The following is a 26,975-nucleotide window of genomic DNA, read 5'->3' on the forward strand; positions in this document are numbered from 1 at the left end:
CTGGACAAGGTTTGGTAAAAAGCCTCACCAATTTGCCTAGGTGACTACAGACCCAGACCCTTGGATCTTAAGAACAATGAATAATCCTCCCAACACTTGCAGTCCCCCTTTCCTGGGAAATGTTGGATAAAAAGCCTCACCAATTTGCATAGGTGACCACAGACCCAAACCCTTGGATCTGAGAACAATGAAAAAGCATTCAGTTTCTTACAAGAAGACTTTTAATAAAAATAGAAGTAAATAGAAATGAAGAAATCCCCCCTGTAAAATCAGGATGGTAGATATCTTACAGGGTAATTAGATTCAAAAACATAGAGAACCCCTCTAGGCAAAACCTTAAGTTACAAAAAAGATACACAGACAGAAATAGTTATTCTATTCAGCACAATTCTTTTCTCAGCCATTTAAAGAAATCATAATCTAACACATACCTAGCTAGATTACTTACTAAAAGTTCTAAGACTCCATTCCTGGTCTATCCCCGACAAAGAAGACTACAGACAGACACACAGACCCTTTGTTTCTCTCCCTCCTCCCAGCTTTTGAAAGTATCTTGTCTCCTCATTGGTCATTTTGGTCAGGTGCCAGCGAGGTTACCTTTAGCTTCTTAACCCTTTACAGGTGAGAGGAGCTTTCCCCTGGCCAGCAGGGATTTCAAAGGGGTTTACCCTTCCCTTTATATTTATGACATCCTTCAAAAACCTTCAACTGTGTTTTGCAGTTCTTTTGGGAATGCCAGAGGCCTGCATTCAGGAAGAATGCCTCATTGAAGTCACTATGGCAATGGAGCATCAGGCACTACAGGATGAATCAATAGCTATTTTAGATGTACAAGCTGTAAGACGTCCCTCAGCCACTGTTGCCAATGGTCCCTACAGTCCTCTGTCTACTTGTCAGCAAATTTTGCTATGACAGTCCAATTAACAAACATTTGAACAGCAGAGTTTGGTAATTTACAATCCTCATTTGTAGGCTTGCGGTGGTAAATTTTCCTGCCATAATGATCTAGTCTTTTATGGTCCTTATCCTGTGAGGTAGCCTTGAATTGAGATTGACTCAAGCGTTCACTAGCTGCAATGACTACAGAAGAGTCTGGAACAGAGTGAATGAAAAAATAATCAAATTCCTGCTGAGGAACTATATAATGCCTATCATCCACAGGTTTGACAGCAGGTGATTGGAAGCTGGAGTCTGCCAAAGAGTTTTGGCCAGATCTAAGAAGGATCATTAATTGAAAAGGTACTCTTCCAGAGGGCTGGAGTCTGTAAAATACCTTGCACCTTGTACAGATTATCCTGCACAACTTCTGCTTGTATTCCTAAAGATGTGGCAACCTGCTTTATAAGATCTTGCATGTCCTTAGGGGAGGCGAGGAAGATTCAGAAGTAATGGTTTCATCAGAGAAGAATAAGAATATGTGTGGGGGCTGATTCAAGATTTCCTCCCTCTTCTTCAGCAACCCCCAAAGTTGGGGACGGCTCACAATTGCACAGGTATAGGGTCTTTCCTTGCTGGGAAGGAGATTGAGACTTCCTTTTAAATTGCATTGCAGATAGAGATCTGGAAGGACCAATAGCAGTCCAAAGCGTCCAGTATGGCCAAAGCGGGTAGTCAAGTCTCTGCTTTGCCCAAGGTGGCGGACAAAATAAGGGAATGTCCTTAGGTGGTTAATACTCTTGCCCCAACCCATGAGTTCATGCAATATGCCTAGACATGTAGAGTGAAACAGGCTGTCTTGCTCAGAATGAGAAGAAGAGATATAGCTCTCTTCAGGAAAGCAAGGAGCTGTTCCAGCCAGCGTCAGTGGTGGTCTCGATTACCGCAGCGATGCATGTTCCTGCACTGGTGGTACCGACTGCATCGAGGTTGGCTCTAACAGTACCAGTGTAGACACAGATAGCCCTTGTTGGGGAGGACAAAATGCCACCTGCTGTAACAACTGCACCAGTGGCTCTGATGGTGCCAGTGTAGTGCTAAAACCCATCACTGATACCTGAAATGATGATCAGTGAATTTGGGAAAGAAAGGTATACAAGTCTTTTGCTGCAAAATATGCTTGTGGCGTCGATGGTACTGAGATTGGAGGTAAGTTCTTGGTAGATAGTACCCGTTGCACTGGTCCCAATGATACCAGAGTGGATTACGACAAAGGTGTCTGCTTCACCGAAAATATTGTAGATGATTTTAAAGTTGAAGGCACTGACCTCGATGGACCTGCTGGGGCCAGAGTTGATGGTGCCACCTCACATGGTACTGGTGAATGCTGACACTTATGCCTAGATTTTGACTCAGTACCAGAGGACTTATGTCTTTTACTCTATTTGCCCTGTTTGTGGATCACAGTATCAGACTTCATCAACCTCTCTGTGTCACAAGGAAACTTCTTCAGCTTCAAAGTCGCTGCAAGAGAAGAAAAAGAGCATCTTCTTTTTCCAGTCATTGGTTTAGAGCCTGAAGGTGTTGGAGAAGCACTTTTAGTAGAAGAGCTCTCCATTCTCTCATGACTGGGGTCTTGCTCTGAAGAGGGCACATCATCTTTAAAAGCAATGCTCCCTAAGGCAGAATTCCCTTGATTGTTTTGTTCTTGCTGGGAAAGAGGTACATATGGGACGTTTATCCCTGACATGTTCCTCTCCCAAGCAAAATAAATTAAAGTATTTATTACTTACAGGCATTACAGCCTGCAAGTCGAACACTGCTTAAACCCCTGGGGACCTCTACATTTTCACAGACAGCCAGGGTTAGCTATACTATAACAATGAAAATTTGTACACTATAGAACTAGGTACTAAATAGTTAGAAAAATGCTGGTTGTATAATAAAACTGATACCCAACTCTTGCTACAGATGGTAAGGAGGAACTGAAAGGGAGGTGGCACACATGCCCCATTACCCCTCAGCTCTGTGCACAAGGACAGCAGGGCACATGCACCACCTTCCGATACTGCTGGCAGAAGTCTCTGACTCCACTGCATTGGGTGCATACACACCTACAATGGAATATATACGTGCACAATCGCTCAAAGGAGAACTGCTGATTATTTGTATAGGGTGAGGTTCTCACCCTGCTCAGGCCACTTAATGCCAAGTAAAAGGGCCAGAGTGGCAACAAGTGGCTCTGAAAGGTCCAGATCCAGCTGGAAAAATTCCCTTGGCACAATTATTGAGAACATATGCTGTTCTTTGAGGACCCCCTAAAAAGCCCTGGCATAAAAAGTAGGCTTGGGGGCAGAAGGTGTGAAAGGTCACAGCACACAGAGAATGAGCAACAAGCAGGAGAGTTTCAGAGGTAGTTTGGAAAGCCAGTATGGAAGGCTTTTCTTCTAGGAACAGTTTTACACTCAGTAATGTAATGGCTAGCAAAGTAACTGTGTCTGTGACCTGTGACAGATGTGCCATGTACTCTTTCCTGTCTGAAGCCAGAAGGGACTTTTTAATACATAGAGTGTAAGTTGGTGGCTGTGCTTGAAGAAAAGATTCTTGGATTGGAAGGGCAAGTGCAGACAACACACAGCATCAGAGAAGCTGATGAGTTCCTGAACAACCAAAATTCAGGAAGCAACACTACCCCAGATTTAAGAGAAAAAGGAAGGGACCACAAAGGAATCAGAGAGAGGGGAAATGAGAGAGGAGGCCTGGTAGTTTGTAGCCATGAGAGACAAGACGACAAGCCAGGCCAAGGGACGTACTGGCTGCCGCTTCCCACAGCCCCCATTCGCCGGGTACAGCGAACCACAGTCAGTGGGAGCCTCAATCGGCTGAACCTGCGGATGTGGCAGGTAAACAAACTGGCCTGGCTCGCCTTGGGCTTTCCCTGAACAAGCAGCGTCCCAAGTTTGGGAAACACTGCTCTATGGGGATGGAAGCTGTTTACAGATGGGATAGCCTCCATCTTAACAGAAGAGGAACTAATCATCCTGGGCACAGGCTGGCTACAATAGTCTGGAGAACATTAAACTAATAAGAGGGGAGGGTGAAAAGAAGGAAAAAACGAGCATTCATTTAGCACAAAATCATGACGTTGAGAATAAAATTAAATCGAGAAACCAAAGGATATGAAGAGAAGAAATTCTTTAATTGCCTAAACACAAATGCTAGGAACCTAGGTAACAGAGAGCATTGGAATTGCTGATTTAGGAGCATAAATTTGATGTAGTTGGGATTGCTGAAACCTGGTTGAATATGCATGACAGGAATGTTAAAATCAACGGTTATAACCTATTTAGGAAAGATCAAGTGGCACTCTAAGCCAAAAATGCCATAACCTGTTTGAATCACTGACTGCTCAGAAAAAATTATCTTGAATGCTAATGGATCAAGGTCCTAACAGATAAAGCACAAAATGAGGTACTAGCTGGTGTCTTCTTCCCCAAACCACACCAAGGAGCAGGGTGACTAACTCCTCAAGTACCTATCTATAAATGTGTAGGAAAAAGGCTGAGAGATTATGGTGAACTTCAATCTGAGTGACATATGCAGGATGTCTCATGCTGCCTGTACAAAAACATACTCTGAATTCTTTAATATTATAAATTACAACTTCCTAAATCAAAAGTGATGCACCTCCTAGACAAAGACTTCAGTGTTCCAGAAATAAAGGCTAATGTTGTTGAAATCGCAAAATACTTAGAATCATAGAAGATTAGGATTGGAAGAGACCTCAGGAGGACATCTAGTCCAACCCCCTCCTCAAAGTAGGACCAACACCAACTAAATCATCCCAGCCAGGGCTTTGTCAAGCCAGGCCTTAAAAACCTCTAAGAATGGAGATTCCACCACCTCCCTAGGTAACCCATTCCAGTGCTTCACCCCCTCCTAGTAAAATAGTTTTTCCTAATATCCAACCTAAACCTCCCCCACTGCAACTTGAGACCATTGCTCCTTGTTCTGTTATCTGCCACCACTGAGAACAGCCAAGCTCCATCCTCTTTGGAACCCCCTTTCAGGTAGTTGAAGACTGCTATCAAATCCTCCCCTCACTCTTCTCCTTCTGCAAACTAAACAAGCCCAGTTCCCTCAGCCGCTCCTTGTAAGTCATGTACCCCAGCCGCCTCATCATGGACAAAACTGGACACAGTACTCCAGATGTGGCCTCACCAGCGCCTAATAGAGGGGAATAATCACTTCCTTTGATCTGCTGGCAATGCTCCTACTAATGCAACTCAATATAAACGTTCACCTTCTTGGCAACAAGGGCACACTGCTGACTCATATTCAGCTTCTCATCCACTGTAATCCCCAGGTCCTTTTCTGAAGAACTGCTGCTTAGCCAGTCATCCCCCAGCCTGTAGCAGTGCATGGGATTCTTCCATCCTAAGTGCAGGACTCCGCACTTTGTCCTTGTTGAACCTCATCAGATTTCTTTTGGCCCAATCGTCCAATTTGTCTAAGTCACTCTGGACCCTATCCCTGCCCTCCAGCGTATCTACCCTCTCCCCAGCTTAGTGTCATCTGCGAACTTGCTGAGGGTGCAATCCATCCCATCGTCCAGATCATTAATAAAGGTGTTGAACAAAACCACTGGGACACTCCGCTTTAGTGCCAACTAAACATCGAGCTATTGATCACTACCCATTGAGCCCGACAATCTAGCCAGCTGTCTATCAACCTTATAGTCCATTCATCCAATCCATACTTTTTAAACTTGCTTGCAAGAATACTATGGGAGACAATATCAAAAGCTTTGCTAAAGATAAGATATATCATGTCCACTGCTTTCCCCATATCCACAGAGCCAGTTATCTCATCATAGAAGGCAATCAGGTTGGTCAGGCATGACTTGCCCTTGGTGAATCCATGTTGACTGTTCCTGATCACCTTCCTCTCCTCGAAGTATTTCTGTAAGAACCACTTTGCAGCAGCTGCTCTGAAAAAAGTGGGAGGAACCAAGCTAACTCTCCTACAAGATGTGCAATGGTTGACTATTTAGGTCAGTTCTTGGTATAGTGATCAAATCAGATGACAGTTTGCAAACAAAATCATGAAAAAATAGATGGCACCGTCACAGCCAAAGTTCTCAACGTTGGGCTTAAGAGAAATGTTGAATACATGCTGAGTACCCTACAGCCTGTTTCTGTAGCCTTGAACAACATGCAGGGAAACAGCTGTTTTATTGCTGATGCTGCTAAAATTTGAAAGGAACTGAGAGAGATCTTCAAAAGAGAAATATGCAATGACAGAGTTAAATTACAAGCATTAAAAAAAAACAGATGGGACAAGCACTATTTCCAGCTCATTTTCTTGAAAATATTCTCGAAAATATTCTCAATACTCGGTACGAAGGTTTGAACCGGACTGCTGAAGAAGAGGAGTTGGCTATGACATGGACATCCAGCAACCATCCCTCCCTAATGCCAACTATAACAAACTTCAGAGCTAAGGGTGAACCATTCAAGAAATATATGTTTGCTTAAGAGGTTTTAAAGAAAGCCACACCAGTGAACTGGTGGAAGTCATTTAAGCACTTGGATTCAGAGACTTTTGAAGTGATAATCTCACTTTTAACAGCAGTAGCTTCTTCTGCCAGTGTAGGAAGAATATTTTCTTCCTTTGGACTAACTCATTCCAAATTGAGAAATTGTTTGGGACCTGAAAAAGCAAGAAAGCTTGTTTTTCTTTTCCAGATTATGAACAAACAGGAAAATGAAGGTAAAGACGACTGAGTTAGCTGCAGAAGTCAATATTTTAAGTTTCTCACGTTGACCTGGCTGACACAGTCGATTTAATTTTTTTTTTAATATTTCATTTAACTATTTTAGTTCAAAACAAATTTAACAAAAATAAACCTGATTTTAAAAAACTTGAACGTTTAACTCAATTCAAAAATTCATATGCTTGTTTTGTTAAAATATTATATGTTTGCTGTTGAAGAAAAAAATCCAGAATACATAACATTGTTGTCTGAGGTAAATAAAATAATTTAAATGTCTGTCAGGTGATGTTCTCCTCCTAATACAGCATGGCAAGAAAATCCTCCAAATATTAATGATTAACCTGTTGAATTGGAGATATTTATGAAGTCAATGGGAGGTGAACTATCTGTTTGGTAAATGAAATAACCAAACAATCATTCATTTTCTGATATAGCTGTAAAACTAATCTGAAAAGTTTTCAAAACAAATCACTTAAAAAAAGGTATAGGGTGTACCTTCTAAAAATGAAACCTACATCTATCTCTGAGTTGTGAAGAATATGTATTAAGGTTATAACAACCAACAAGAATGCACCTTTATGTAGAAATCCATGATTATATCGAGTCTTCCTGACTAATGATTTAAATCAAATCCACCCTGCCACAACTAGAAATCTATTGCCAGCAGAGTCAAGGACAATAAGGAGCTTTTCTACTATATTAAGATAAAAAATATCCTAACAATGTTATTGGTCTATTACTAGATGGAAAATGTAGAATTGTCAATAATAATGCAGAAAAGGCAGACATGCTCAACAAATACTGCTGTTCTGTATGGGGGAAAACAGATGATGTCATATCATGATGATGATGAAATACTCTCCATTCCAATAGTAACACAGGAGGATATTAAACAGCAGCTACTGATGTTGGACATTTTTAAATCAGCAGGTCCAGCTAACTGCATCTAAAAGTTTTAAAAAAGAGCTGGCAGAGGAGCTTGCTAGACCATTAATGTTTATTTTCCGAAACTCTTGGAACAGTGGGGAAGTTCCAAAAGAAAGCTATAGTTGTGTCAATTCTTTAAAAGGGTAAATGGGATGACCCAGGTAGTTATAGGCCTTTAACCCTGACATCAACTCTGGGCAAAGTAATGAAACAGCCATTACAGTAAAGTAAAGAATAGTAAAGAATTCTTCATTAGTAAAGAATAAAAGGAGGGTAACTTAAATAATGCCAGTAAACATAAAACCTGTTAGCCTAACTTGATATCTTTTTGCGATGAGATCACAAGTTTGATAAAAGCAATAGTATTAATGAAATACAGTTGGACTTTTGTAAATCAATTGACTTGCTACCGGACAAAATTTTGATTAAAAAAAATTAAAATTTAAAATTAACATGGCATACACTAAATGTATTTAAAAAGTTTCTGACAAGTCTCAAAATAGGGACTGTAAACAGGGAATCATCATCCAGCAGGCATGTTTCTAGTGGGATCTTACAGGTATTGGTTTTTGGCCCTTCATAGGGCTGCAACTGTATTAACTCATCTGGGAACTAGTCAGAAACAATTCACAGAGTGCACGTCATGATTCCTTCCTGAATCACTTCCACCTAGTGGAGGGCTGCTGTCAGCCCCAAAGCCCTCCACATCTGGTCCCCAGCCCATTGCTGGGACCCCACCACCCTTTCCTCATATGAGGGCTAAGGGGCTGGGGAAAGGGATTCAGCTCCTTGCTGTAACAGACATTAGGGGAGGCTGTATCAGCTTCTTCAGGGGATACCTTAATTCCCCCACCCCATCAACTCCCTTCCAAGGGAGGGGGAATTCTTAAAGAAGACACTACAATTTTTTCTGACAGCCCAGACAAAGACCCCCAGCTTGAGGTTGAGGGGGTTGCCCTTTGTCTCCTCTAGAGGAAGGGCTGGGCAAATGCTGTTTTTCTGGAAATGGAATAGAGAAAGACCTCACTCTGAAGTATACAACAAAAGACCACTACATTTTTCATTTATTCTGTTATTGAAGAGTTGACTTAAATTTCTAGCTATTACAAGCACAAGTCACTTTAAAAAGATGGAAAAGTAGAATGGTAATCTGGTTCTGTCATGCAGTTTCCTCAATATGTTCAAAGGGGCAGGATGTGTTTTTTACCTAAGTTTTTAAAAGCAACATCATCCAGAGACATCATATCTACTCATGCAAATAATTTTCTACAAAGTTGCAATAATATAGTAAATAAAGCCTAAACACAAGCTCATTTCCCCACAAGTTCATTTAAAAAAAAAAGAATTTTCATTATGTATATTTTTTCCATTTCTGCTACATCACAACAATTAACATAAATGGAAAAAAACCTACAATAACCCTATCTTAAATACAATAAAGTCTTTTTTTCCATAGAACTCTACGCATTCCTTTTAAAGTTTTTATAACTATATGTTTATGTTTTTAAAAGTTTGCATTCAGGTACAATATTGCAAAACAGCATTATATTCAGTCATAAGTTTTTACTGACGATACCTTTAACTTTGTCATTTGTATGGCAAATTTTTGTTTTTCTAAGAATCAGTCTGTACTCTATAAAGATTTGTTTCCAGGATACTTGCAATTGTGCTGAGCATAACATCTGTTGCTTTGCATTTCCAAAGCTTTACAAAACCTAGCTAAGCACGCTTTCCTACACTCACTTGAGTATATGAACTGACAGAAAAGATATATGGTCACAGTTCAAATAAACTAACAGTGACAACTAATTTCATACTGAAAGCCATTTAAGTAACTAGCTATTTATGTAGCCTAAATAGACAAAAGCCAGGAATATCAGTCAGGGATCAAATTCTGTTTATAAACTTCCTTATTTGTTTAGGAATTGCAACACACACACATGATTTCCATGTGATAAACAGCAGAACCATGTGGCAAGTATATTTATATGCACCTTTTTCTCCCTCACCCAAGAACATATTCTTACATTCTAAACTCAAACAGCTTCAAAAAGTGGGACTGAATAATTAAAAAGAAAACAATATTAAAAAAAAAATACTGCCATAGAATTGGTCCCTGCTTCTCTCCTCCGAAACTTTCCACATTTCTCCCAAAGTTATCCCCAACCCAAGTCCACTGATCAGCAAGATTCAGTCCTACACCAGTTCTGAGGTCTTCTACATATACACACTTTCTCAATTTATAGTGTTACTTCGTGATCTTGCAGGGCTAGAAACAGGACCTTTGTACTACTGGAAAGAGGTTATTCTCAATTTTCCAAAGGGACCTGGCACTCACTCCTAGTTTAGGAAGTCCCAGGAGAGCCTTTGAAATTGTGACCTGTTCTGAGTGTATAAAAGGTATTTTAGGATGGCTTTAATGGTTTTTATGGCTCACTCTGAGCACTGTAACAATTTGGTTCATGAGACTCAATCCTGCAAGGTATTGAACATTCTGGACTTGATCCAAAGCATTAAAATTAGCAAAGCTCTGGAGCATATGTGGCTCAAGTGTTCTGCACTATACAGTATCAAACCCAAAGTAACTAAGACACCAGGCTTCATAAGCAACTGTATATAAAAAAGTCCAAATAAAAAAGAAAAAAAATCTTTAAAGTTTTATAAAACTCTGTTAAATAGGTGGCATATGCAGAACAGATCATGTTGCAGGGTTGCAAAAAGGTTATGAATACTCACTCAATTGGAAAGATATATGTAACTCATATCTTTGCCACTCGTGAATAATGCATCCCTGCCAAAAATCATATTGAAAAAACTGTCACCCTACCACATTGTGTTCTCCTTATATATATATATATATATATATATATATATATATACACACACACACACACACACACCTTACATTACAGACAGATGTCTGTGAGATCACAGATGCTAAACTAGAACTGCCTGCATTCCACATTTGAATGTAATTATATCAAGGTCAGTGTCACATGACCAGGATGTGGGCAGTCATATCTAATGGTTGGAGGAGGAGTCAGACATATTGGTCAGAGCAGGAGTTAGTAGCCAGAAACTGAAGACCAGAGTAAGAGCCAGAGTGAGGAGTCAGAGCCCAGGGTCAGAACTAGAGTCAGGGTATGTCTACACAGCAAAGAAAAACAGTCACCTGGCCCGTACCAACCAACTTGGGCTCTCTGGGCTCAGGCTATGGGATTGTTCCATTGTTGTGTAGACTTCTGGGCTCAGGGACCCTCCCAACTTGGATGGTTCTAGAGCCCAGGCTTCAGCCCAAGTCCAGAGGCCTACGCAGCAATAAAACAGCCCGAGCCTCGAGAACCTGAAGTTGGTTGGCACCAGCCAGCCAAGGATTTTTCTTTGCCATGTAGACTACCCTCAGAGGCCAGAGCCAAGGGTCAGAGCTGAAGTCAGAGGTCAGGAATCTGAGCCAAGGGTCAGAAACGGGTTACCTGGAATGAGGCAAGACAGGCACAGGAGCTATCACAGTTGCGGGTGACAATCTGAGCAGCCACTGAACTGCTGCTGCTGGACTTAAGAGCTGTTCTGCTGACTCCTCCAACCAATCAGACAGTGTAGCAGATCAGGCAGACTACCATAAGCCACCTGTGCTTGTTATGTTGCCCAGAGACTAGCTCTGCTGCAGGCCCTGCATCCAGAAAACTCAAGAATGGAGTTAAAATGGGATTGGTATAATACTATCCGTTTTCACCAGGCTCTCTACTTTAGCTATTACAGAATTTCACTCTGTGGTGGCATTGGAGTCAGCGAGTCTGCTTGTTCCTGGGGATGTCAATATTCTCTTAGAGGAATGCTCTTGTGAGACTATTGTAGTTGGGGATTTATACAAGCCCAAGGGCACTGATGAGACTCACATGGCTGCAATGCATACATCTTTCAGTCTGAAAGATGGATTATTTTATGAGAAAGACAGTGGTAAGTTGTTCCAGTGATGGTTCAGAAAGAAATGCAGAAATATGATGACAAATATATGATTTAACATCATTTGATTCAAAACCATGTAGCTGCGTTCCGACGTTCTGGCTGTCAATAATATGTCTACGAAGTTCCAACTTCATGACTTGAAGACTTTGGAGGAAAAAAGTCAGGACTTGTCTACTCAAATTGGCAATAGCAACACAAACACGCATAAAGCATTGCACTGTATCTGGTATCTTGTCAAATCATAGAATAGTGTAAAGTTCATATCAATGCAGAAAATCTTATTCTTCCATGAGAAACAAGCAAAGTATAGGACCTAAATACTACTGTTTCATACCATACCAGAGCCATAGCTGATGTCAGTGAGTAACTCCTTTCAATACTCAGGAAGACAGACTATTTACTAATTTAGCCTCATGAGTTAACTGATATATTGACTGCTGTACAACTTCCAGTTTTATGAGGTATGTTTCTCATGGTTGACTGAAGATTTACTATTTTATAACACTGTGCCAGGAAACACAGAGTTATTATTTTGAGTCACTGCAGGGAACAGTCAAAGTTTTCCATATTCACTGGAAGCAGTGCATTTCAATCTGCTATTTTGAATTAGCAGAATACAATATAAAGATTAGCAAAGACATTTCAAAATGTTTGAAATTTAAAAGTCATAACAGAATTTTGGATGTTACATAAAAACATGCTCTACTAATGTGACATCACTACTGAAAAGTATTAAACTGGGAGAGAAAAAAATTAGTAGTTTCCTTTTAACTTGATAAACAACTACATAATGCAAGACACTTCTAAATTTAAAATAACTACATGCTAGTTCATAACATTTACTACTGAATAAAGCTATAGAAACACCAGCAGATACAACAGATAGGCTAAATATCTTTTCAATGCATTGAACAGGGCTGTATTAGACCCTGGTCCTGCAAAGACTTCTGTGCATTTAACTACATGCTGAGGGTAGCCCTATTGAAAACTAAGGGACTACAGGCTGTGTCTTAAAAAAAAAAAAAAAACCCACCACATGCTCAAGTCTTTGCAGGATGGAGATCTTATTCATTTCAACTGAAACTTTAAATGGTTTTCAGATCAAACACCATGTTATCAACAAATCCACATTTTCTCTCTTTCAGTTGTATGTAGTAAAAGTTCCTTGTTCTTTGGGAAAAACTCAACCTTGTGAAGAGGGCCTGAAAAAGTCCCTTTGCACTGCTGAAAGACCAAGTTTGGCTGAACATTTTCTGTGTGTCAGAGAGCGAGCCCCACTTCAGTTTTACATATTGAGAAACATTTAGAGCAGACAAGAGAAGAGGCCTCAGGATCCACAACATAAAGCTAAAGGCCCTGTAACCAGTCCGAAAGTTGGGAGTATGGATATTGCTGCCTCCAGCTCTCCTACACATTATCCATGTAAATCCCAATTATTCAGGCAGTATGTGGATGAAAGGAATTCCACTCTAAGAGAAATATTAGGGCATAAGTTCTCATCCTGAAGGGTCTCAACAATCCTCTCATTTTTTATGGTTAAATGGGAGAGGGTCCCAAAACCATTAAGAAAGGGGTTCCAAAACTTTCTTCTCTTGTAACATGTCACAGTATGAAAAAGGCTGAGAACCACTGTATTAGGGGATGTAAATACACTACCTGACTAGTAAAGATATAGAGATACCAGTTAAAAAACAATGTTTTATTCACTTATTTTAAATAACAGAGCTGCACTGCAAAATACAGCAATCCTGAGAGGATTTTTTAAAGTTTCATTTATAATCTTCTTCACACTTACACTCACTGTCATGATATGCCAGAACACAATTAACTCGGAACTTTGACAGTTAATATCTGTAGAACAGAAATCAATTTAGAAAGGACCTCATAATGAAATTCTGTAAGAGTCCCACTGACAATTGACAAAAAGGTCAAATTCTAAAAGGAAACAGCAGATACCACTACAAAACTAACAGATGTTCTTTGGGGTCATCTGCACAAAAACATAGGCATATGTGAAAGAAATCTGACACACTCATGAAATCAGTTGGTGTCTAAAATAATAGCAGCTCCTTATGGTAATATATGTATCAAATACTCAACGTGTTATGTTGCAACAGTATGTGCAGACAAAAAAAAAGCACATAAGTCATAGAAATGGGGGCCAGCAGGTTAAGAGAGAAAAATATACGTTGTATGACCCATCAAGGTTAAAATACAGCTTAATAAGAACACAAGAATGCATATTATTCAGAGTTCACAGAATTTTCAGATATTTATTTTTGTTTGTAAATACTTCTGGTGTGGATAAAAATATTTTTAAAGGACTGTGGTTAATAAAAATAAAGTCTGTCTTCCAAAAGACAATGACAAAAGTTGCAGCCACTACAATTTACGTCAATGAAACAGCAAACAAGATTTCTTCTATGTCTATAGATTACTTCTCTTGTTTTCTAGCGCAAACATACTTCGTTATTATTTCCTGTTCTGTAATGCACATTGTTAACAAATAAAACATGCCTATATTGACAGGAAGATTATCTTAAGGGTGAACACAATGAACCCAACAAAAACAGATGCACAGTTTCCCAGTCATTCTTGTTACTGTTGTTTCATACAGTACACTCAAACTACTCAATCTGAATATTTATAATGGGAATTTACCAAATGAAAAAATGCAGATTGGTCAGCACAGAAGTTTTTTGGAGGTATTTGGAGGGGAAAAAATAGAGTTAAAAAAGAAAATATACAAAAACACATACTCAGCAATTTTTCATTTTACATGTGAAGAACAGACTTATCACTATAGAAGTAAGTCTGAAAAATATCACAGCTCAAATCAGTAACCTGGTCAGAATGAAAGTGACATAAAGCGTAACTGACAGTAAAAGTTAAGGTGTAGGCACACAGAAGGTCCAGGCCTTCAATAATCCTAAAAACTAAAATCCCCAGCACAGAATGATATGGCCATTCAGAAATATTTGGAAATAGCTAAGAAACAAATCCATTCATGTGAATCTAACTGACTTCATCATTAGAGTTACCAATGACCTTAATTTACAGCTTCTGTGATGGAGTCAGGATTAGAACCTATTTGTTAGCTATAAGACTTCAGGCAAGACACTGTTGAACTCAATGGAGATGTAATTAATATAATGGAAGGTAAATTTTGGCCCACAGGTTCTTTTAAATAATGAAAATAATGAAAGATTGATTAGCATTTGTCAGAAGGATTCTCCTCCAAAATTAATAGACAAAACCATTAGTTTGCAGCAATTGAAGTGAAACTAACTCCTCCACCCCAACCAATCTCTTTTTCCCCCCTCAATTTACCTACCTGTAAAAATAATCTAATACTTATTCATCTCAAAGGGATGCAATGGAGTTTAACTAATTGACTGTAAGTCTGTTTCAGACCCTCTGATGTAAGGCACAAAGTAACATTTTTAAAAATGCTTTATGATACTTACTATGTAACACATGCTGGCCACAATCTGAGCTCCCCTCATTTCAGTGAAAAGAGCAAGCAAAAGCACACCTGGCAGGGTGAAGGTAGGACCATGGATAGCTGCATTGTTCCCCCTTTCCCTCAAGTAAATCAGGATTTCAGTTATAAGCTATTTGCTGACCCCATCAGCATTAACTTACATCATAACAACATCATACAGTGAAACACTCTTCTCTCATGCACGCACGCAGAGATGATGGTTCAGCGGTACTGGAAGGTAGAAAGGTACTGCTATACTGTATTAGTGAGCAAGGGGCTGGGAAGCTATGTGGAAGCACAGACCCTCCATGAAGATGGCCCTGGCTTCCAGTGCATCTCCCAAGATCAGGAGATTCCATGGGACTGAACTCCATTATCTGTTCCACCAATGAAAGCAACTTCTCCACTCCTAGGAAATAATGAGTTGGAAACTCTGATTAGTCCCAGAAACAATTAGTGCACAGGACAATCTGACCACAGTGCAGAGCACCTCCGTTCTGATTCTTGGCATGGCAGAGTGGAAAAATCAGAAAGAGAGGACTAAGCTCCAACTATTTGAAGTTGTCGGCTTTGGTAGCATAATAAAGAAAAAAATATTTGGAAAAAAAAGAGCAAAGCTTTCTCACTTACAAGTAAAATAGCAACTTCTACTGCAACATTTGAGTTTATCTATGCAGACTGGTATTGCCTATGTCCTTGATCCTATGCCATTCCAGTAAGGGCCACAGTTCAACCAAGAGAGCATCAGAGGGTGGGTGGATGGTTGAGTGAGTGTGTGCGTGAATGCATGCATGCATACAGGATAGCTCAGTGATTTGAACAATGGCCTGCTAAACCCAGGGTTGTGAGTTCAATCCTTGAGGGGGCCATTTAGGGATCTGGGGCAAAAATTGGGGATTGGTCCTGCTTTGAGCAGGGGTTTGGATTAGATGACTTCCTGAGGTCCCTTCCAACCCTGATATTCTATGATTCTAAGTCACAATTTTGCCATTAACTTCAGTACAGTCAGGGTTTCACGCAGGATTTCTTCAAACAGTTTTGAAATGCTGATAAACATATTTTGACAAACACTGAAGTGCCAAAACACACTCTGTACAAAGCAGGTTTCAGAGCAACAGCCGTGTTAGTCTGTATTCGCAAAAAGAAAAGGAGTACTTGTGGCACCTTAGAGACTAACTAATTTATTTGAGCATAAGCTTTCGTGAGCTACAGTTCACTTCATCGGATGCATACTGTGGAAAGTGTAGAAGATCATAGAATCATAGAATCATAGAATATCAGGGTTGGAAGGGACCCCAAAAGGTCATCTAGTCCAACCCCCTGCTCAAAGCAGGACCAATTCCCAGTTAAATCATCCCAGCCAGGGCTTTGTCAAGCCTGACCTTAAAAACCTCTAAGGAAGGAGATTCTACCACCTCCCTAGGTAACTCATTCCAGTGTTTCACCACCCTCTTAGTGAAAAAGTTTTTCCTAATATCCAATCTAAACCTCCCCCACTGCAACTTGAGACCATTACTCCTCGTTCTGTCATCTGCTACCATTGAGAACAGTCTAGAGCCATCCTCTTTGGAACCCCCTTTCAGGTAGTTGAAAGCAGCTATCAAATCCCCCCTCATTCTTCTCTTCTGCAGGCTAAACAATCCCAGCTCCCTCAGCCTCTCCTCATAACTCATGTGTTCCAGTCCCCTAATCATTTTCGTTGCCCTTCGCTGGACTCTCTCCAATTTATCCACATCCTTCTTGAAGTGTGGGGCCCAAAACTGGACACAGTACTCCAGATGAGGCCTCACCAATGTCGAATAGAGGGGAACGATCACGTCCCTCGATCTGCTCGCTATGCCCCTACTTATACATCCCAAAATGCCATTGGCCTTCTTGGCAACAAGGGCACACTGCTGACTCATATCCAGCTTCTCGTCCACTGTCACCCCTAGGTCCTTTTCCGCAGAACTGCTGCCTAGCCATTCGGTCCCTAGTCTGTAGCTGTGCATTGGGTTCTTCCGTCCTAAGTGCAGGACCCTGCACTTATCCTTATTGAACCTCATCAGATTCCTTTTGGCCCAATCTTCCAATTGGTCTAGGTCCTTCTGTATCCTATCCCTCCCCTCCAGCGTATCTACCACTCCTCCCAGTTTAGTATCATCCGCAAATTTGCTGAGAGTGCAATCCACACCATCCTCCAGATCATTTATGAAGATATTGAATAAAACCGGCCCCAGGACCGACCCTTGGGGCACTCCACTTGATACCGGCTGCCAACTAGACATGGAGCCATTGATCACTACCCGTTGAGCCCGACAATCTAGCCAGCTTTCTACCCACCTTATAGTGCATTCATCCAGCCCATACTTCCTTAACTTGGTGACAAGAATACTATGGGAGACCGTGTCAAAAGCTTTGCTAAAGTCAAGAAACAATACATCCACTGCTTTCCCTTCATCCACAGAACCAGTAATCTCATCATAAAAGGCGATTAGATTAGTCAGGCATGACCTTCCCTTGGTGAATCCATGCTGGCTGTTCCTGATCACTTTCCTCTCATGCAAGTGCTTCAGGATTGATTCTTTGAGGACCTGCTCCATGATTTTATTATATAAAATAAAATAAGATCTTATTATATACACACAAAGCATGCAAAAATACCTCCTCGCACCCCACTCTCCTGCTGGTAATAGCTTATCTAAAGTGATCACTCTCCTTACAATGTGTATGATGATCAAGTTGGGCCATTTCCAACACAAATCCAGGTTTTCTCACCCACCCCCCCACACACACACACACAAACTCACTCTCCTGCTGGTAATAGCTTATCTAAAGTGACCACTCTCCTTACATTGTGTATGATAATCAAGGTGGGCCATTTCCAGTACAAATCCAGGGTTTAACAAGAACATCTGGGGGGCGGGATAGGAAAAAACAAGGTGAAATAGGCTACCTTGCATAATGACTAAGCCACTCCCAGCCTCTAGTCAAGCCTAAGTTAATTGTATCCAATTTGCAAATGAATTCCAATTCAGCAGTTTCTCGCTTGAGTCTGGATTTGAAGTTTTTTTGTTGTAAAATAGCGACTTTCATGTCTGTAATCACGTGACCAGAGAGACTGAAGTGTTCTCCGACTGGTTTATGAATGTTATAATTCTTGACATCTGATTTGTGTACATTTACTCTTTCACGTAGAGACTGTTATCCAACATTGAACTCACATTCTGGCTCTCCACATACTCATGACTGATATTCTCCACCCTTATATGCACACACAAACACTCACAAAGGAAGTGCCAGTGGCAAGTCATGACTTCAATTACAGCGTTACAATGAGAGTATCTTTCTATTTACAAGGCTTACAGATATTTAAGTCTAATAATTCCTTAGTGCAGAAAAACAGTCAATTTAATATTTGTCCAAGATTTAAATTTCATAAAAACAAAAAGGGAGGCATTTGGAGGTGGGGAGGAGGAGTTGTTTTAAACCTAAGTCCAATAGAACTATTTCTATGTTTTGAAAAAATTCCTACAAATTAGATTTCCCTTGCATTGTTTGAAATACAACTATTATGAGGACACTACTGTTTGAAACCCAAATAGCACTCGGACCCCAACCTTGCATGCCCTTATCACATGCTTAAATTTAAAACTTAAAGCACTTAAATTTAAAGCATGAATATTCCCAACTCACTAACTTAAGCACATGTATGTTTGCAGGACCAGGGTCCAATACAGAAATTTGTATTTATATTTTTTTCACTTTTCTCTCTCGCGCCTGTATGCAGAAAAATTTAATGTATGCACAAACTAGACACAAGCACCAGCATGCACTCAAAGTTTATTAATTCTACTCAATTTCTGCTCCTACACTTAAGAAATAAAAGAAGTAATGTCTGAAAGTGGCAAAAGATAACAAAAGATGAACATTTGTCTTATAATTTATCAGCACATTCCATCTTATAAAAATATTCTCACAAATTAATGTTCATGTGCAGAAAGAAGCAGATGAATATTTATACATTATTAAACAAAAAGGATATAGAGAAGACATACTAATATAAAATCCTGTTTTGTTTCTCTCAGGAAATAGCTGAGTCTTTAAAGTTTAGAATGTGTGAAACTGCTAAAGATATTCAGATAATTTTAAAAATGAAAATTAAACCATGTAATACAAAGCTGACTTTGTCAGATGTATCTAGTATTAGTCATTTTTATGTCCACCACTTGAATATATTATCACATTTGTATTTGGACACCAGATAACCCACTAGTTCAAATATTAAAGAAAATGTTCTCTTTATATTAGCAGCCAAAATCAAAATAATAACTAATCAACTAATAACTTCAATAATTCACATTTTGTTATAGGCCATTTTTGGTGTTATTCCTATTTCCATTATTCTTGACTACCCAATAGACTGACAGATGTCTTACCTTAATATCCCGAACAGACTACTGGTATCTATTTCACCCACATCTGTTCCTAAATAGCTTTGGCAGCAGACTATTATGTACTTGGAATTAATTCTAAGTCATTTACTACTAAGGACTTACTCTTTTGTTGTTGTTTTGATATCTCTTTTTTCTTATTATGCTTTTAAAAACATTCCTCTACAGTTTTTTAAAACTTTCTACAAAAACATATTGTTCAGTATTATAAAAAAGATTTGCTTTGAGCTCTCCAGGTACCTTAGTTACATGCTAATATAAATTATTTGATTCCACACATTTTTAGATGTGCCCAGAGGTCTTCAAGAATGAAGAAACATGCCAAAATTCTCTTTAGTTATCAGAAGCCCCCACATCTACAGATACTGAAAGTTTTAGACCCATGGCCAATGTTGAATCAGTTGGCAATCTTTGTCCATTTCCTAGGTGACAAGCATCTGCATCCTAAACCAATACCAAAATTGCCACAAATTGAAATTCTTGTTGGCAGTCTCAAGACAGGGGCCCAAGAATGAAAGTGACATCAAGAATAAAGTCCTTTCAACTACAAAGAGTCTTCCCAGGATAAGGAAAAGATATATTGGGAGAACAGCCCGGGAAAGCTTGCCATTCCTGGTGCTGTAGCTATTCTAATATGCAAGTGACTCCCATTTCCAGTGCTGTTAATCCAGTATCTTTCATAAGTATTAAATTTCACTTTAGCTGTTTGTTAGGTTTTGTTGGGAAAAACTATTATAAATCTTCAAAGTTTTCAAATAGCCCCACACCGCGAATTTTTAAATCTATTCTTCAATTAGTTTTCTTTCTTTTCTATGATTTTGAAGTGCTGCTCAGGCATGAGCAGCTATACTATCTCAGGTTATATATTGATCAGCATTGGAAAAATAAGTTTTTTCCCCTTTCTTCATCAATTATTTTCCCTGATGTGGTAACACCAGTATTGACACATAGGTGAGCCCTCCTTTTCTCTCTCAGTCAGGAAAGTAACAGCCAACCAGGGCAGGGTCTGGGCACCTCATTCTACCTCCTCCACCAACAGACAATTTCCAGAACTGGGGAAAAATTATGGTTAGACCACACTATCCTGATCAGTCACTTTGTCAGAGCCAATTTCCCACTGCAACATCCTGAGAGGGTGTCCATTCTGGTACTGTTATATCACTAAAAACAACTGACAAGGTAAGAAATCTGATTTTCTGTTATGCCTATCAGTATGGAAAAATGGGTCTGACTAGCAGTAACCAAGGACACAGAGTAACTATAGAGAAGCTAAGAAAGGCTAGGCTAAAGTGACAGGAGAGGAGAAGCCAAGATGGCCAGAGACACAACCCCATCCTCCAGATATCCCTAAACCTCCAACTGCCAGAAGTTGAAACTGTACAAGGTAGGTCACGGATCACTTGAAATTGCCCTGAAGCATCTGGCACTGGCCAGTGTCAGAAGACAGGATAGTGGGCTTTCTGGTTAATTGGTCTGACTCAATATGGCCATTATTATGTTCTTAGAAACAGACCAATGGAAGCCTACTGAGGAGAGCTGACCACCTCCTGAGGACAGCAACCCCAGGGCTAACATGGAAAGCTCCCTTCACTTCAGGAAAGGAAGACTATGTTTTCAATGGATGTCCAGGAAATGCCACTGGGCCTCTTATCTGGTCTTCTGTTTATAACAGAAGTTGGTCAGTAAGATTTCCTAGCTAAGGCAGACGGCTGGGACCACACTGGGGAGAAAACTGGAACATACTTGGAGAACTACTTTACCATGTGGAACATGAGGTACAGAGTTATCATAAGTCAGAACTGTAAGTACTTTGACTCTCTGGGCTGAGGTGACTGATAGCAGAAAAACTGCTTTCCTCAAACAAATGTAGAGTGGCAGGATGAGTTCAAACACAAAGGATACTTAGCAGTAAATTTAGGCTCCAAAGGCAAATGGGTAACTTAATAGGTGGCCTAAAGTAAGATTACCATAAAGAGCCTGGTTATGAGGGGGTGAAACGCCACTGAAAAACCTTTTATGCTGCAGCAAAGGCCTGGATCCAAAGAGAGCTAGCAGAGCAGCCTCTCTCAAATCCACCTGGAAAGAACTCCATAACTGAAAATACTAGAGGATTTCCTGGCCATGTTCATGGAGATCTAAAACAAAAGGAAAAGATCAACCAACCCTAAAGTGAAATGAAGTGCACATCTGCTGGGAAAAAAAAAAGTCACTAACCTTTTCTAACTGTTATTTGTCAAGATGTGTTGCACATGTCCATTTGACTCTTTGTGTCCGTGTGCCCACATGCAGAATTGCTAGACATTTTCCCCTCAGTGGTACCAATCAAGGCAGCTCCAGAGCCTTCTGCTGATGCGTGCCACTGAGTGCCAATACAGAAGGCCCAGCTGCCCCCAAGTTCCCTCAGTCCCTTCTTGACAGACAGCTCTGGAGTAGGACAGCAAGTCATGGAATGGACATGTGCAACACATATTAAAGATCAGCAGTTACAAAAGGTTAGTAACCATTTTTTCTTCTTCGAGTGATTGCATGTGTGCATTCCACTCTTCGTGACTTACAAGCTGTAATGAAGGAGGAGGGATTGGAGTTCATTGAAGTACACAGACTGGAGTAAAACTCATTCAAATTTAGCATTCTCTCTGGAGTACTCAGCAGAAGCATAATGGGACGAGAAGGTATAAACTGAAGACCAGGTTGCCACTTTCCAAATGTCCTGGATAAGAACTTACACAAAAAACACCATTGAGGCTGCTTGTGATCCTGCGGAACATGGCGTCAGTTTGCCTAGTGGGGAAATGCCTGCCAGATCATAACAAACACATGCAGAAAGCTATACAAGACAAAATTATTTGTGAACAGATCATGAGACGTTTCATTCTGTTTGCTACGGCCACAAACAGTTGGGTTAACAAATGAAACTAGTTCTGTCTATGTAGAAAGCCAGCTCTCTTCTAATGCGTACAATTTGCAGATGTTACTCCTCTTTATTGGCATGTGGTTTGGGGTAAAACATAGGTAAATAAATTAACTCTTTAATATGACAGTCAGATACTACTTTAGAGAGAAATCTCAGATGAGGCCGCAAGTACGCCTTATCCTTAAAAAAAAATTGTACAAGGTGGTTCAGATGTCAGAGCACGCAATTAAGCCACTCTTCTGGCTGAAGTGCTACCTATTAGAAAAGCCACCTTTGGCAGTAGGTGAAGTAAGGAACTAGAGCCCCAAACAATGGCCCTTGAGCTTGGACAAAACTAGATTCAAGTGCCAGGGTTATAGGTTCCCTTATTTTAAAGTAAAATCTTTCCAGCCCTTCAAGTCATTAGAAAATATAGAACTGTTATCCACATGTGGCTGGAAAGCTGATACTGCTGCCAATTGGACCTTGACAGACCTGTTTTAGGTGCAAGGGATTATCCAGTATATCCTGGATAGAGAACTGCACTGGAGACCCCAAACTGACATGACCAAATAGGAAAGTGCCTCTATTTTGACATGTAAACAGCTCTGATAGTGGGCTTTCCACTATTTAATAATGCACGGAAAACTTGTTCTGACCAAGAGCTGCTAAATGAAGGGCCCGTAGGTTTGGATGGAGCAGTCAACCATGGTCTTAGGAGATCAAGTCTGAGTGCAATGGGAGTGAAACTGGAGCTGCCAATGACAGATCCAATAAAGGGGAGGCCACGCTGGGGCTATTAATATAACTTAGGCCTGGTCCTGTTTGATCTTTAGCAGCACTCTGTGTAGGAGTGGGACTGGGGGAAAAGTGTAGTACAGCTTGTTTGTCCAGGGCAGCAGGAAAGTATCTGTGATGGAACCAGGACTGTGGCTTTGTAGGGAGCAGAACTGTTGGCATTTCCTGACAGCTTTCTTTGCAAACAGGTCTATCTGGGGAGTCCCCCACTGCTGGAAATTCATCTGGCTACATCCAGGTGGAGAGACCGCTCATGGTAGCTTGGAAATTATCTACTTAGGTGGTCCACCGGCTCATTCTGCACCCTTGGACGGTAAGAGGCTTTGAGACTCACACTACAAGTTCAGTTAAAGTTCCATCGGTGAATTGCTTCCTGATAAAGCAGAAAAGAGTGAGCTCCCCACTGCCTGTTGAGGTAAAACACACATCACCACAGTGTTGTCTGTAAGAACAAACAGGCTTTTTCCCTAGACACGAAATAGGAAAGCCTGACAGATGAGGCAGACAGCCCTTAGCTCTCTGACATGGATATGAAGATAGGAGATCCTTGAGGACCACAAATCTTGAGTTCAGAGGGGACCCAGATGAGCTCCCCATCACACGGCAGATGTGTTCATCACCAGCGTCAGCAAAGGCTGATAGCAAACAAAGGGAACTCCAATACAAACACAGAGGGGGTCTGTCCACCAATGAGTGAAGTCAGTACTCACAAGGGCACCATGTTCAGATGGTGATGATTTGGTGAATAAACAGAGGCCAGACAACTTTGAAGAGTCCTGAGATGCAGCCTGACATGTTGGACTACATATGTGCACAGTCATATGCCCCAGGAGTATCATACAGTTTTGCGCTGTTGTGATTGGGGGAACCCTGAGAAACAGGATTGTTTGGTGGCATTACCATATCTCAAAGTTCCTTTTTACAGCTGAACACAAAATTCCTTTGGTATAGCTTTTAGGTATGCATGAGTTGGTTATGCCACAGCAATAATCTGATCATAGTAGTATGGATTTTGTGCCATTTCTCTCATACAATAAGCACCTCTCTGCATTTATTAAACATACCATTTGCCTTCTGCTGGAGACCCAGCTCTAAAAGATAAGTACAGTGGAGTCCCACTACGGACACCCTGGAGAAGATGTGAGCAGAGATTATGATTTAGCAATTGCTGAAAGAGGCAGGTTGCTGGAAAAACAAATACTTATCTGTAACTCTGAATTAAGAACATGCAGATATTTGAAAAAATTCCCTTTGTAAAATCTTTTGTAAAACAAATTTTGTTTTACTCAATCAACAGCTTTGCTCATTGAAGACTGTTTTATCAGGACAACTTGCTGGAGCTTAATTTCTTTTGCTGTTGCCTTTCCAATTGCACCGTAATAAATATCAAGGAGTTTGACACAAAACCCTGAGATAAAGACATTGAGCTAAATCCTGTTTGCTTTACTCACATTCAAAATATGAAGAACTACTCAGCTGAGTAGGTGGAGCAGGATTTGATCAACAAACCTCACCCTAAAACTTAGACACATCTCACAAGAAATTACTATATAACATATATACAGCTGTCATTTAGATTAAAAGGCAAAAAAACAGGGCTTTGGAGCAGAGCCTGGAGCTGGAGCGCAGAGCAGCTCCAGAGCAGTGGAGCTGCAGGTTTTTGCCTGGAGCTGGAGCAGAGCCGGAGCACAGCTCGAAAGCCGTGCAAAAAACTGATGCTGCAGAATCAATAAAAATCTTTTTACTATTCTGCCTATGGCTAAAAGCTGTAAGACACACTATTTCATGTTTCCATAGTGTTTATATACTATAATAAAAATGAAAAACTGCCCAGAGATACTTGGTTTTAGGTTTGAGATCTTGATAACCTTATTTAATTAAATTCCCCTCTTTTATTGCTGGCACAGATTTAAAGTGGAGAGTGATGCCAGTAATTATCTCTTTTAACTCATTTACTGTAATCATATTTTAAGTAAGCTTTCAATTTCCATAAACTGATTTGTAAGATGGAACCACAGCAAAAAGTCCTCTTCTACTCGAAATTCAGCAGTTCTGAAAATTTCATCTGATGCAAACTGTCCTCCTTTCATCGGTAAAATTTGTGGTCTGGCAAAAAAGGAAATAGCCACAGAAGCATAAAGTGATACTGGTCCAAAAACTGAACACAAAGGTTTGGCACTCTCCAGAAGGGGCAAGTGGTACTTTAGTGATGACTTAGTTGTTATAGTAACTTAATATGTATGTAGCCAACATACTCTGGCAACTACCTCCTCCCGCTGCTGCTCTCTGCCCTGTGGCTGCTCAGCCCCTTGTAGGGCTTGCAGGCGGCCCTGATCCCTCCCTGCCTGAACTGTCCTCAATCAATTTAGCAAGTGTTCAAAACAAGACCAACTAAAGGAGCAAACCAGGGGCGATGCACAGTCCCCCATGCGCCATCAGGGTGGGATGGTGCTTGGGGCCGGATCATTTCCGGTAACAAGTTGGAGACTTATCCGTCAGTTTTGGTTGGCGAGGGGAATATGCCAGCCCCGAACCACCTTCTCCTTGACAGCACATTGAAGGCTGGTGGGGGTGCATTGAAGCAGCAGCAGCAGCAGCAGCAGGGTCCGCCCCCTCTTGCCCCCTCTCCCCCCAGCCTGCTCCCCTCACTCACCCCCGCGGCTCTCGGGCTGGATGGGGCTCCACCTGAGCTGCCTGGCGCTGAGCACCACGTCGCAGCTCCTCTTCCCGATCTGGAAGATGCCCCTAAGGAGCGGCTCCTCCTCGCCCCCGGCCGCCTCCCCACCGCGCGGGGGGTCTCTGTCCAGGGGGGGCGCCCCCCGCCTCTCCTCCCCCTCCCCCCACCGTTGCGCCAACGAGGAGGAGGAGGAGGAGGAAGAGGTGGTGGCGGCAATCCCCTGCCCAGCAGAGTCTTCCGCCCCGCTCCCCGGCGGCGAAGGGTCCTCCACAAGCTCGGGCCAAGCTTCTCTCCTGGGGCGGGGGAAAGGGGTCTCGGCCCCCAGCATGGCAGCGCCACCCTCCAAGCCAAGTTGAGGCGAGAGACTCTCCGCGTCCCGGCTGCTGCCAAGGCAGCGGCTCCTCTCCCCCGCCCATCCTGTGAGAGGGCGCGAGCCGGCCGGCGGCGGAGGGAGGGAGGCGCGCGCGCGCCCTCCAGTCGTGCCCGTTAGCGGCCGCCCGTAGGGTCGCGCGCGGAATGGCGGGTGGAGCCTGTCGGAATCATTACTCCGCTGGGTGGCTGCCGCGCAGCCTTCGCTACAGGCCCGCCTCCTTGAAGGAGGAAAGGGCTGGATGCCGCCCCCACTGACCGCTGCTGGCGGCGTGGGGCAGGGGTCCCTTGGCCGTAGCGCATGCGAAGCCTGAGGTGCCTTTACGAGGATCAGGCCCTTTGCTGTGAGCTTGCCCAGGTTGTTTGGAGAGGCACGCAGAAGTCAATGGGAGCAGGATCATCCCTGAGCCTCAGCCCCTCGCACCCCTGTTACAAGTGTTGCTGATGCTCTCGCTCTTTTACCTCTGCGTGGAGATTTCACTCCACTTACTAAAATCACTAGGAACGACATGTTGTAATATGGTAACACCCGGTTGCACCGAAAGGTCTGATGATTATGGTCGTGTATAATGTCTCTCTAAACAAAAGTTTAGGGCTTGGAAGGTCTGTTTTGTTTCTGGTAGTTACATGGCAGGGAATTTGTAAGCTTGTTTTCCTAAATAAATAAATAGCAAACAGCTCTCAGAATTTTTTCTCAAGCCTGGCAATATTTGTAGTTTGTATTAAAGACCTAGCTCCTGGGGTCATGCGATAGGTAAGAATGTTGGTTTTCATTT

The 26,975-nt window shown here is 41.5% G+C and overlaps 1 protein-coding gene across 2 annotated transcripts in view; it reads right to left on the minus strand.

Moving 5' to 3' along the window:
• CERKL (CERK like autophagy regulator) overlaps positions 1–26,255 on the minus strand; it is a 96,924-nt gene extending 70,669 nt beyond the window's left edge. For both annotated transcript variants that reach the window (XM_084642797.1, XM_084642796.1), the window contains exon 1: positions 25,807–26,255. In XM_084642797.1, coding sequence (XP_084498923.1) covers positions 25,807–26,158 — 352 coding nt within the window. In that variant the 5' untranslated portion in view covers positions 26,159–26,255. The remainder of the gene's footprint in view (positions 1–25,806) is intronic.
• Between the last annotated feature and the right edge of the window lie 720 nt (positions 26,256–26,975).

The sequence above is a fragment of the Lepidochelys olivacea genome (genome assembly GCF_965140295.1).
Source record: "Lepidochelys olivacea isolate rLepOli2 genome assembly, chromosome: 11".
Lineage (NCBI taxonomy): Eukaryota > Metazoa > Chordata > Testudines > Cheloniidae > Lepidochelys > Lepidochelys olivacea.